The sequence below is a fragment of the Helicoverpa zea genome, chromosome 25 (genome assembly GCF_022581195.2).
Source record: "Helicoverpa zea isolate HzStark_Cry1AcR chromosome 25, ilHelZeax1.1, whole genome shotgun sequence".
NCBI classification, from domain to species: domain Eukaryota; kingdom Metazoa; phylum Arthropoda; class Insecta; order Lepidoptera; family Noctuidae; genus Helicoverpa; species Helicoverpa zea.
Genome location: NC_061476.1, coordinates 2,373,659 through 2,387,309, shown reverse-complemented (window position 1 = coordinate 2,387,309; position 13,651 = coordinate 2,373,659). Strand labels below are relative to the sequence as shown.

The following is a 13,651-nucleotide window of genomic DNA, read 5'->3' as shown; positions in this document are numbered from 1 at the left end:
TACCAAAGTATGTCGTAATTGGTTTACTAATGATATTAGAAAACATAAGCTAGTACGTTTTTTATTATTATGAGGAATAGTTGAAGTAGATCAGTTATTTTTGCTTAGAATCAGCGAGTATGTGTTTCAGTTACTATTATACCAATACTTTTAATCGACTTCGAAAAAAGAGGAGTATTCACAATTCTCCCGTAAAGAAGTTTTTTTAACTTTTTGTGGACTTTGAATGAAATCACAGACCAACTAATAACTATAATAACTGATAAGACAAAAATATAGTGTTTTGATATTATTCAGGCTGATACCCGATTGAAACAAGCAGAGAATTTAGTAAACCTATCTATAAATAAAATACCTTCTAAAGGTAAATAATACAGAAAACGTGCCCGCCATCATACTTTGAAAACTTAATGAAGTATAATGTCATAATTTGTTTTTCCATTTAAGTACTTCCAAGGTTTAACCGCCTTCAAAAAAGGACATTAAAAATGCCATGAACCAAAGTTTTTTATCTCTCAACATTTTTTAATCTTTTAAAACATTAAACGCTAAGTTATTTTTAAAGAACAAAATTAAATTAAATTCGCTTAAGTCACGTCTCGTGAGACACGTAGATTTTAATCATTATAATTTTAAATCTAGATAATTATTTTTCTTATTTTTAGTTTTATAAATGCACAGTTTTTTCAGTTATTTTTATTTTTTGTGTTTTGCTTATGCACTTTATTAGCAGACCTACAATAATTGTTGTGTTGCAACTCTTAGCTGCGTTACAGAATTCCTTTGCCATTATGAAGTAAAATGAGTACTTAGTGTTTGTCTATGATTTTTTAAATGGATGTTTTTATGCATGCTTCTCGCCACATTTTCTTGGCCGAAGTTGGCTACTAATGATTATGCAACGGTGAAAATAAAGGATCAAAACACTATGTATGTGTGAAGAATCATACGACTATCTTCAGAGCGGCAAAGTTATTTTACTGAAGCTGTACTAAGTACATATTTTATCCAACTTCTAACCAACCATCATGCATAACTCTGCCTAGGCACTTATTTACTCAGTGGTCAGTCTACCAAGAATCAAAACCAACATTAACTTAAATCATAAATATGACAATAATATTGTTTTATCTCGCTAAATTATGCTATCTCAAAAAGCCGACCTAGGCATGCTAAATGTCTAACGTAAGAATGTATAATGCCTACGCATTCGAGTCAAAGGTGGCTGGGAGTTACTTTTGTATGTAAATCGAAGGCGTAGGTTTCAGGATACCTGGGTCTAGCCTAGGCTTTGTAATACCTGGATTCCGAGCCAAGGAAATGTTTTTAAGTCTCTAATTAGGTGGTTGTTTGAGTACCATTTTGTTTGTTCCTTTTTTGGTATGTGTTTTTTTTCTTCTTAGAACGTATTAATTAAGAAATTCTAACAGGAATTCTAATAATGGTCTTATTTATTACTCTATTACTCTATTGATATTTTGAACTGCTTACAGATGTTGTCTTTTATGAAAATACGGTATTTTTTACTACTGTACCTACCTACTGTTAAATCGCTTAGCGTTTGAAAAATAAGCGATGGGTATCAATTTTAGCATCCATGTATTTTATTTATTGTGTTTTTTTCTTTTTAGTTTAGTTTTTTTAGAATCAATATACATATATTTTTAATATCCAAAGCGTCAAAAAATCATAAACTCTAATTCCCATCAAATTACTAAACTATAAATCCGTTCACGATCTAAAAGATACCATCCTTTACCATCGCACATCGGCCAAACTGTGCTAAGGTAAGCGCCTTTCCCTTCCATTTATTCATAGTGAAATAACAAAAATAGCTATACCGTACACCACCAGTATATCAAGACCTCTGAGATAACTTATTCTCATCATTCAAGAGGTTTAACTTACACTGGTCGGTACACGCGTAGGTTGCACAAGTATACGTTGAAAAATGGCGGCTAAGCCACAATAGTATAGGGAACAGCGAACCCGGAAGACATATTGACCATAGACAAGATTAATCTATGGTACGTTTGTGTTTTTTTGTTTGAAGAATCTATTACGGTAATGGGTCGTTTGTTAGTTATGATTTTGATTGTAAGTGAATTATAATTGAAGAATGAGTATGTGAAATTTCGAAGTGTCTTGTGTTTTGATATCGAATAGTTAATCGTGGGAGTTTGTAGTTTTGAAACAAAATGTTGTATAACCGCGACATAAAGAGTAGCAGTTTTTTCAACCATTAAAATACCTATATTACAGATAACACTATAACAGAACTTAACTTTTTAAAAACGGTCAACTTATTATTTTACTTTTGCGTTACTTTCATAAAGATTAATCAATTTTATTTATTTCTTTGCATCGGTTCTTATTATTACAACACTGGATCATTAAATAAATTGACATAAAACCAGAGACAATCTATTTAAAAACGCATTATAAACTTTTATAGATGTTTGCTATTAGCCGAATGAAAAACTATAAAGCACCGTTTAAAGCACAGTTTATTACCCATTGATGTAATCGAAGAACCATCGGTAATTATTATAATGTAATCCTTATAATAATCTACACTTTAGGGTTATTATTCCTTTATAAATATAACATAATCACATGTTTGTTTTATCTAGTCTGCGTTATATTAAACTGCTTGTCTTTTTATTTATTTATTTTTAAACATATAAGTTACATTTTTAAATATTAAGTATAAAAATAAAAAACGTTAAAAAATATAACCTATTTTTTAAATATTAAACTGCTTGTCTTATTATTATGGAATTAGGAAGGATCAATTCAATTTTGATGTTACGGGTATTTGGAACTAATCATAGTCAGTTAAGTTACCTAAGTATATCCCCGATTCCTGGTGCATTGAAAACTAAATTGAAATGACAATCTCTTAGCCTTAAAAAAAAAGTAGAGTACCTAGTCAGTAATTCATACAAAAACATTCCCACAGCATAGAAATTGGATCATAATCACCAATTCACAGTAATCACCACTTAAGAGTGTAGAATAACCGTGACGCATCAGTGATTATTGACCCCACCTATGTTAGGCAAGGTTTTATTCCCGGAATACTGGCAAGACCTCGTTTTCAGACATTCACTTTTATTTGTGTAACGGCAAAAATCTAACTTACTTTATTGACCTAAGCAATTTTATTTACTTATTTCACTTCATTTTATATTTGTTCAAAATTAAGATAAATGAATTATAAAACAAGGAAATAAAAATGAAAAAATATAATTTTATATTTTAAAACAGAATACCATAATATTGGATGATAATAAATTATTGTTAAATCAATCTAACTCTAAATTAACTCTACATTACAATTACGCCAACCAATTAATTTTTATATCACCGCCAAGGACAGTGCAATCACCAAACACAGCCCATAAAACAGACAAGTCGATATTTAAATCACTTTTATCAGCTCTAACTAATAAAACATACACACTTATAAAATTTACTGGCAATAAATATGGCGATCGAACCGTTACAGCCTACACTAGATACACATACATATCTATCTGGTTGCATCTAGGAAATAATTCTACAATAATCTTAGTCCCTCACGCGTATAATATGCACGCATTCTTCCCAGACATGCAAAATTCACATACACTACCAAAGCGCAGGACTCCGTACATACACGCGCCTGTGTGTGGGTAATGCGCCTGTGTGCGTGCGTTCAACGACCTATGCATTTGCTTGCAGTACAGGCTAAAAGTATGCGTTCGTTTTATTATGGTCTTATTTTAAAAATGGAACGCCACGTTCGGTTTCTTTCGCGTTGGGTTAGGTCGCGGTCGTGATTTTTCGGCTTTTTAACAAACGTGCCCTCGCTGCCTGAGATTGTTTCGAATTTCGAACTGGTTTGCGGTTCCGTTGTGTAAGATTACCGTTAGTGTTCGATTTTCGAACGTCGATTGTTCTAATTTTAATGTTTGGTTTAACTTTAATACGAGCATATGGTTCAAATCTTTTTGATTAGAAGTTTAAAACAGCGTTCTAGTTAGTTATTAAGGTCAGATATATTGTGTTGTTAACTATTACTCAGATATGACATTATGTCGTGTTCTATAAATGAACTCTACCAACAACTACTGCGAAAGAATGGCAAAGAATTAAGCTATACCCTTTCATACTACACAATTCCGTAGTTACCAAATATCGTCTAAATTGATCCTTTCACTAAAAATTCTGAAAAAAAAAGACGCAAGTTCAACAAAAACTGAAATGTAGCTTTCTTTTCAGGGGAGCGCCCTTACAAATGTCACCTACCTGATTGTGGTAGAGCCTTCATCCAGCTGTCGAATCTTCAACAGCATCTGAGGAACCATGATGCCCAGGTCGAAAGGGCAAAGAACCGACCCTTTCATTGTAATATTTGTGGCAAAGGATTCGCGACTGAGAGCAGTTTGAGAACGCACACTGCAAAGGTCAGTATCTCTATTTTAATTAAAAAAAACAGTCCATTTGTGTAATAATTGATTAGATTTTTTAAGTAGTTTATTTAAGTTTTGATTAATGATATATAATCGAATAATTACGTAATAATTGCTAAGATACTATTGTACTTCTAAAAATAAGCTATTGTGTACTACTCGTAGGTCAATGACTTTATGAAAATATTTTGGAGAATTTCTGAAAGTTTTTCCATATTAGTTACTTTATTTTTCAATTTTATACAAGTTTCTCAAAAATCACGAAACTTGTTTTTCATTTTATTAATGTCAGAATTTTTATTTTAATTTTCAAAATTAAAATGTAACAACGAAATTGGCAATTAAAATTTTAGTTTCTTGAATACAAAATTGTACGTTTTGGCTGAATATTATTTTCAAAATTCCCTCTGGACTGTATGTTTTTGTTGTTATTCTGTGTTTTTATTATGAATGTGTCCTAATCTTTGAACTGCTATGCCCGCATCGCCACCGCCGGTGGAACAGGAGCTTCAGCTGCACCTTGGTGTTTTGCAGCAACACGCGGCACTCATGATAGGTGGCGCCACCGCCACTCCATGCCCAATATGCCACAAAGTAGTGTTCGGGGGCGAAGCCCTAGTAGAACACATGAAGAATACACACAAGGACCCCAATGCATCCGGCGTTGCGAGTAAGTTTCACAGCGTTTCGTTCAATATTCGAAGGATTGGTCCGTTTGAAAAAAGAACTCTGCTCGATACAAACGTCGAAGAAGTTCCTTTTTTGAATTCTCTCGAAATTAGAATACCTAAAACGGCGTTCTGTTCCCATTTGAAAATGGAATGTCATTGGTATTCTTTTTTCAATTTGTTTGGGTTTAGTTTTTAAGTTAGGTTTAAATATCTCTTTTATTTGCTCACGTATTTTCAAAATTAATATATAAATGTGAATGATTTTATTTTAATAATGGCATTGTTAAAATCATTTTATTCTAATAACGTAATAAAAATTCGTGATACGTAGCAATAGGAGAGATATGTTAGCATGTAAGTTATGTCACTGGAAGTTTGTAACTGGTCATCGTAACAGGGCGATAAGTTGTACTTATCTAACATTATGTTTAACGTTATAAAAGCTTCCAGCTGGCACAAAGCCATGAGGGGTGTTGGTTTCAATATCAACGGTAAAACAAAAACGTATCGTTTCCATAAATCTCAAACGTTAACTTAATAAATAAGCGCTGAACGCGGTCCGGGGACTAGATGTTATTGTTTTAGCATCATTCTGAGGGTAGTATGTTTTGCAAACATTTCTTGCTTGTCCCTGGAAGTACAAATTCTTCGGATGGCGTTCAGTCTATATTATCATAACATGTTTTGTTTATGTATCTAATGGCAGCGTTTTCCTCGTTTTCTATCGTCAATTCCGTTTCGTTGGCATCCAATGTTCAGTTAATTGGTTTCTGTTTTGGTTCTACTTATTGATTTATTTAAGCTCCATTTATTTTCGCGTTTTGAGTTCGGTTAGATGAATGTTATTTTAAGTGTTTTGACGGCATTTTGTTGTTGTAGAATCCCCTTTGATAATTGTTATGATTATTTTCATAACAATCTAAAATAAAACCTATTATTAATCAAAAATGATTATTTATTATTATATTAAAATCGATCCCGATTGCTGATAGCAACAACAAGGTACCGTCATCAAAAAAATGAAACTAACAATGGAACTAACCTGTTTTTTTTTCTTTTTTTCCTCCTCTAACCCACTAACCTACCCTATCCTGGTGACTAGGCCCTCCGGCTACGTCACCATACCCGGCGCAAGCTAAACCTGTTGACCCTTACATAGCGAAGCGACGGACGGCGAACCACCCGTGTCCTGTCTGCGGGAAGCACTATGTCAACGAAGGTTCGCTGAGGAAGCACCTGGCCTGTCACCCAGAGACCCAGCTCACCAGTGGACTCCGAATGTGGCCGTGTTCCGTCTGCCAAGCTGTGTTTACGCATGAAAGTGGTAAGTGGTGAATCATAATAGGATAGGTCCAAAATATCGAAACTATTATTGCCAATCAAAAAAGATTTTATAGTTCTTCTCTGCTTGAGATGAAAGAAAAACCCAACCAATAATAAAAAGGATATAAAGGTTGTTTTTTATGTTCCACCTGTGTGAGAATATTTGGATCTATTCTAATCTGCAATTGGCTTAACGACTGCCATATAAGATACTATTGAGTAAAGTAATAGTCTCTTATTGATAATCTCTGAACATTTCAAAATGGACACACATTAGTCTATCTAGTACTTCGATGCAGTTAAAATGGAGTTGTTTCTTAGCAGTCGTTATCTGTATAAATAAGCATTGTAATAAAGTACTCCGTTAATTATTATTCCATAGGTATTTACTGCATATTTGTCTAAAATTGACTTCAGTCGATATCAGTCAAATATGCAAACACCTTGTCGATAACGGCTGGGCTCTAGTTGTTAAATCTTGACGCAGAGATAAATCACCACACAGACTAAAGCATAAAATGTTTTTGAACCGGAATCGAATCTCGTTCCCGAAGGACATTTATCATAGATGCCGTGAAGCCGCAGGCAAAAGCTAGTTATGAATTTATTAACCAAACAATGTGTTTTCATATCCTATTGCTTTTTTGCAATCTTTACGTAACAAAAGACTTAATCTGACATTAATAAAATTTGCAATATCGATGCTCATTTAATGACTAATATTTCAGGTCTCCTCTCCCATATGGAACACATGAGAATGGAACCTAAACATCAGTTCGCCGCGCAATACGTGCTCTCCCGAGCGGCTGCCGAGAGACGAGAGAGAGACATCATCGCCGCCGTCTCGGCATCGGCCGGAGGATCGGGCCTCTTGAACCTCGCGCCACCCTCCCCAGCGCACTCAGACTCTTCCTCGAATGGACGACTGTCTTCCTCTGCCGGTTCCGAAGCAGGGGCAGCAGTCAACAAACTCACGGACCTACTCAGATCAGCTAATAATGGACACCAAGCATACGGAGATGAGAGAGTAGCCGCGATTGCCGCGGCCGCCGCCAACATGATGGCCCAGCCAGGCGAAGGTGCTAGTGCCGTGCAGGTAGCTGCTGCCAACCTGGTATCCGCGATGAGGCAGCAACTGGCCAGAGAGCCACCCCCGGCTCAACCACCTGCGGAAACTCCACCAGCACCTTCGGAAGCAGCATTGAGAATCCAACAAGCTGAGGCCCTTCTACGGAGTCAGGCTGAGGCATTACGACTGGCTGTCTCCCAAGCCGCAGCGGCTCACGGCAACGAGGCTGCAAGTCCTTTAAGACACAACGGAGGCTTTCCTCCACAACCGCCAAACGACGCTAGTGGACAAATATCACCGGAATTAGTAGAAGCTTTCAGAATCGCACAAGAGCAGCGACTAGAACAGGCTTTGAGATTGCATGATCCCAGGATGTTGGGTTTTAACCTGCCTTCACCGGTGCAACAGGCGGCTCAACAGGCTGCTCAGCAAGCTGCCCAGCAGGCTGTCGCTGCTCAACAAGCAGCGGCTCAGCAAGCTGCCCAACAGGCTGCGCAGCAGGTGGCCCAGCAAGCTGCCCAGGCTGCACAACAAGCGGCTCAGCAGGCCGCGCAACAGGCCGCACAGCAGGCCGTCCAGCAGCAGCACATCCAAGCCGCGCAGGCCGCTCAGGCCGCCCAGCAGGCTGCTCAGCAAGCTGTCCACCTCCAGCAAAACCCTCAGCCATGAAAATTTAGCTATTACTAATCCGATGCGATTTCGACGCAGTAGGTGTAATTTAGCTCGTAAATCCTAGTAAAAATTATAAAAGGGGGACTTTTGTATTTTTTCGACGAAAAATTATTTTAGCCGGAGTTCGAATGAAATCGCCTCTGATTGGTAATTCGTAACAATCTATTATTTTACCGAGTTAGTTTTGGACTCTAAAGTGTTTTTATGTTTAATTTTAGCCGGCAAAAGTATACAAAAGTATACAAAAAAAAGTAATAACATTAATTTAGATAGAACTAACTGTTGTAAATAGGGAAACTTTTAGCGGAAACAAATTTTACTGTATATAAAATAAAAAGTACCTAAAATAGTTGAATGAATGAACAAAATGGAACAAAAACTCGCCCGAACAAGTAATTAGATGTAGAGTTACGACAAATAATATTACAGTGCAATCTTCTATTATTTGTTTGGTTATTATTGAGTGTTTTTATTAGAAATATATATTTATTTTTATTAGCTTTACCACAGAGCAGTGAATTTCTTAGCTTAGTACAAACTTTTGGATGTGCCAAACAGGTTTAAGCACGTTTTATCGCATTTAGCGACGGTTTATTGCAATATAATTAGTTGCATTATGTTTCCATAGGATATTTTAATATTAATTATTCAATTTTAATAATTATTTTTATTTATCTTTTCACGCAATAACACGTCTTATGCTAGTCACGTTTTGAACGCACAAAATAATTCTATTTAACAAAAATAAATTTTATTTTTACTTTATTATCATTTTCAAAATTTCTTATTTCTTGGCGTATTTTATTTTTAAATGCCATATTAGATAATAATTATGTAAATACCGTAGCACTTTACGCAAATGTTGATGCTTTTGTTTTATAAATTAAAAAATAACAGTTTATTTTAACATTATACGATTATTATTTTAACTGGAAAACAATTATTTACAAAATGATTTGTATAGTTGTGTAGGTATATATATAAAAAATATTCATTATTTTTTCAGAAGACTGCCGTTACTTATCTTTTGTATGTAAATAAATCAAAATGGAATTGTAATTGATAAATAAAAAATAGCGATTTTTCACTGAACTTACAGTCAACAGGACAATTGATCACAATTGGACTAAGCGTCAAAGTTACATAAAACTAACAACTACTAGAACTTTGGACGACAATTACCTTGAGTAGACAAACAGAAACACAAGACATTCTTTTCATCACGGATGTTCACACAGCCCAAATACTTAATACATTTATTTTTATTTTTCAAACAAGCATAATTAAACAGCAATAGCCCAGAAATCATTTTTAAATGATTAATAGTTGCATTTTGCAATTATACAATCATTAAACAATAAACTTAATAATGCATACAGTTGCCGCAATAGATTTATAGTTCACGATTGTAAAATATCCCCCTGTTTTACATAAAAAATATGGGGGATTTTTTGCAATCCCAAATTTAAGAGAATGTCAAGTGTTGCCGAATATTAATTCTTTTTAATATTATCAACATGTATTATATAAGGGACAATTTATGTGAACCAAATGAATGCACTTTATTTCGTTCATACAAGTTGTATTAATACGTATAATCGTAACATAGGTAGGGTAAAAATAAGCTGATTTTAATGTACGTCATTGTTTCATTCTTGAATTAATATTGGTATACTCGTCCAGTGGTGCACTATATCCAAGTGTTCTCTCTGATGCGTTATATCAATGTAAATAGGAAAAAAAATCAATGCAATAGCCCAAAAATCATTGTTTATTTCCGTATCGTGTTCTTATTTTTGTGGAAGAAAGATGTTTTTATTTCGAAATAATTTTCTTAATTCTTTATTTCGTTAATGAAATACACAACTTTTCGGCAAAGATTTATTTATTGTTTTGGAACGGACAGGCAAGTAACATCGAGACGCGAATGGTTACCAATACCGTATACATAATATGTTTTCTAGGAAACGTGAGTAAAAATTCAATTATATTGGACGTGAAACCATTTTGACTGATACAAACCAAAAATGATATGATAATCGCAGTAAAATTCCAAGTGAACGGATCGCTATTTATGTGTAAAAATGTCCTCATAAATTTAATATATAAATAAATTAATATAACAACAAAAGAAGTTCCTATGAATATTGTATAAAAGGTATTGTTTTAAATTTAGGTCTTAGTAGAAGGAAAAATTTATGAACGTTTGGTATTTTTAAAGTTATAATTAATGAACCATCATGTTAGGGAACTTGACTCGGGAGGTGACGAGTTGTACAAAAATAAAAAAGCACGGATCGTGAATCCTAACATTAGATTTTTAGATCAAAAGTTACGTTTCCAAGAAAGTGTTCATGTCGCATCGTGGTTCATATTTTTGCGCGCCGTATTTCATTGTAAAAATATTTGTAAAAAAAACATATTCAAGTTGTATTTTCGAGATGGTAAAATTTAATTATAAGAATTTTTGATTAAGATACGAAAATAAAATGAAAAAAATAGTGTTTAGGTATAATACGGCGCGCAAAAATGTGGAAATAAACGTATTTTCTGTGATCATCGAAATGGAATAGTTATAACAGATCGTGTCTGCGAGTTGTCAGAGGTTACTTTTAAGTTTTCGAAGGTGAATTTTTTTAATGTTATACGGAAAAAAGGTGAAAATGTTTTTCTACATTTATTTTATGAGAAAAAAATCCGTAGTTAAGCAGTGTACATTAAATATAAAGCCTAATTAACAGTAAAGGCGATGTACGGATCGCCGATACGGAGTCAAATAATATTACATTTGTGCACATTTGTAATATTTTTGACTGTTTTTTAGTATCAATAGTACCTACTGGATTCAGTTGATGTCATTTCACATGCAGTACTTAGTCTGCATGAATCTCAATTTTTAAAATGCGCTGTCAGTTTTTATGGATACGACGCCTAGATTAATTGGCTATTAATTAATGTTTAAAGTTACAATATTGTGTTATTTAATTGTTTTGTTACTAGAAAAATCGTTGACGAACGTTTTTTGTGTCACTTTTTTACTGTCCTATAAAGTTGGGATGGTTGGTTTGTTCATATTAGAACAGTAAAAAAGTGACAATATGAGTACTCACTTACAAATAAAATTGTTCTTTCATCTGAACATCGAATCGCGACCTACAACTAGCGATTACATTACATTTTTTATTTCAAAGTTAGAGGAAAAATATTAACAACTGCTACTTTGATATTTTGAAATATAAAAAATTCTGACCCACACTAAAATTACCTACAGAAATAAAAAAGCATCATATTATTTTAAGAAGCCAATAGGATGCAAACATTGTTTAAAAGAAAAAATTGCAAAAATATAAATCCAGAATAGTTTAGCAGTTGATAATATTTTTCTGAAATTGTTAAGTTTTTAAACAATGAATTGCTGTTGATTTGACTTAAACATCCTCATTGACTGTTACAAGTTATTTAATTTATCGCTTGTTCGTTTACGTGTTTGTATGTCAGCTTGTTTTACTACATATTTAGCTAAATATACATCATTAATCATATAATTAAGTGTAGTCAGGATAGCCAGGTTTTCAATTTAACTCACATAGTAGTCGTATATCTTAATGTATCGTAAGTTAGTATAATTAATGTAATGTAATACCGGGATACCATTTATAAATAATTACTCAAAAGTCTTTGCTTATAAATGGTTGAAAATATAATATAAATTAAGCGGTCAAATGCTTACTTTATATTATGACGTAGTAAACAACGAATAAAAAAACAAATAAATACAAAAAAAAATATCCGTGTACTTAAACGTACTTAAATGTCATAGATAATGGAATTTATTATTGGTGTTTTTTGCGGGAACTTATTACATCCCGTTCTGCGTCGTATCCATTTATAAACGTACTTTTAAGAAAAAAATAATAATGCAATCATCAACTTTTGTAGTATCCATTTTTACGAAAGTGAAAATTTTAATTTTTCTCCGAAAACAAAATTACAAAAATAAAATTTCAAAAACTAAAAACTGAAAAATAAATTGGGTATTTGAATCGAAGGGTATTTTGTCAATGCCGCTGACAGCGCATTCATTTTTTGTCTATTTTATTGTATGCCTAGCCTCTGTAATGTCACATACGGCATTTGCGTTGTTACAACGTTTTTGTTAAAAATCGTTAACTCTGTTTTCGCAAAACTTTACCCAATTGGTGTAATTCTAGTCTTATCTTTTGTATCCTCAAAAATGTCGTGATTGATCAAAAATTGTTGTACGTTTTTGGAAACCGTAAATTGTAAAAAATAAAAATGGAAACTTGTATAAATCAAATATTGTAAAAAAATATTACAATATTATATTTCGGCGTATAAATTGTAAAATTCAAAAATGTTTAGACGTTAGAATAAAAATCTTTACAGATTAGGTAGAAGTCAAAATTCGTGTTTGGCATGCTGTATTTAAATTTAAAGAAGTAAAAATTAAACAAAATTGTAAATAAATTTTAGAAATGTGATGTGACGATATTACTGTACCTAATCGGTGTTTAGGCGAATAAACATACCTGTTGGATATTTCTTATTAACTCTCTTAAGTAACGAGGGTTCACGACAGATCATTTTTTTTGTTTAATTATTTTGTAATTTTTATTTTATTTTTACGATTATTTCTCGTGTATAGAGTTATACCCTATAATCTTAAGTTTAATTATTATTAAAAATTATTAATATAAAACGATGCCATGTTTTTAAGTAATTATTTTAGATTTACTCGATGTGTTTATTAAATATTATATTTTTTATAAAAGTTATTATTTTTTTGTACTCGATATTTAGTCAAAATAAGAACTGCTATGTAATTTATAGTTAAGTTTAGCGTTGTTATGTTAAGCAATATTTTTTTAGTTATTACATTTTATTGAACAAATTTAATTAACCCATTAATTTTATTGTGAAAAAGTATAATTTTAACAACGGAAAATGCTTACTGTGTCATTCAATTGAGAATAGTGACTATAATTGCCGAAACGGTTAGCTATAATTATTTTAAAAAATAAAAAGGATGATTCATAGGTGCGTTTTTCTTTATAAATAACCCTTTCACTTTTGATATGTCTTAGGGGTAGAAGTTAGAAGCAGTTTAGTTCAGCAATTTAGTACCATAGTGTAAAGGTTTCAAAGACCGCTAACACCATCTTTTGTCGAGTAGCAGAACTAGTTTCGTTGAAAATTCCTGTATTAACTTTTGGATAATAATAATGGTTCCGAAAAACAAATTAATCTCCAGCGATCTGTGGCCGACTATTATTCTTATTAACCAGCGTTATAATAATTTACTGACAAAAAATCCAAAACATAAACGACAAAAAATATCAATTTTAACTACAAATATGAGCAGGTTCAAATAACTTTTTCTCCTAAAGAAAAATCGATCTTCGAGTAATAAAACTAAAGTTCCGACTAGAATACTGAAC

The 13,651-nt window shown here is 32.9% G+C and overlaps 1 protein-coding gene across 10 annotated transcripts in view; it reads left to right on the top strand.

Moving 5' to 3' along the window:
- The window catches only part of LOC124642671 (zinc finger protein 135-like), a 109,286-nt gene extending 96,037 nt beyond the window's left edge, over positions 1-13,249 (top strand). For 9 of the 10 annotated variants that reach the window (XM_047181260.1, XM_047181261.1, XM_047181265.1 and 6 more), the window contains 4 exons: positions 4,267-4,451; positions 4,962-5,127; positions 6,231-6,452; positions 7,180-13,249. In XM_047181260.1, the coding sequence (XP_047037216.1) occupies positions 4,267-4,451; positions 4,962-5,127; positions 6,231-6,452; positions 7,180-8,189 (1,583 nt within the window). In that variant the 3' untranslated portion in view covers positions 8,190-13,249. The remainder of the gene's footprint in view (positions 1-4,266; positions 4,452-4,961; positions 5,128-6,230; positions 6,453-7,179) is intronic. The other variant, XM_047181266.1, reaches the window with a different exon arrangement.
- The last annotated feature ends 402 nt before the right edge of the window (positions 13,250-13,651 follow it).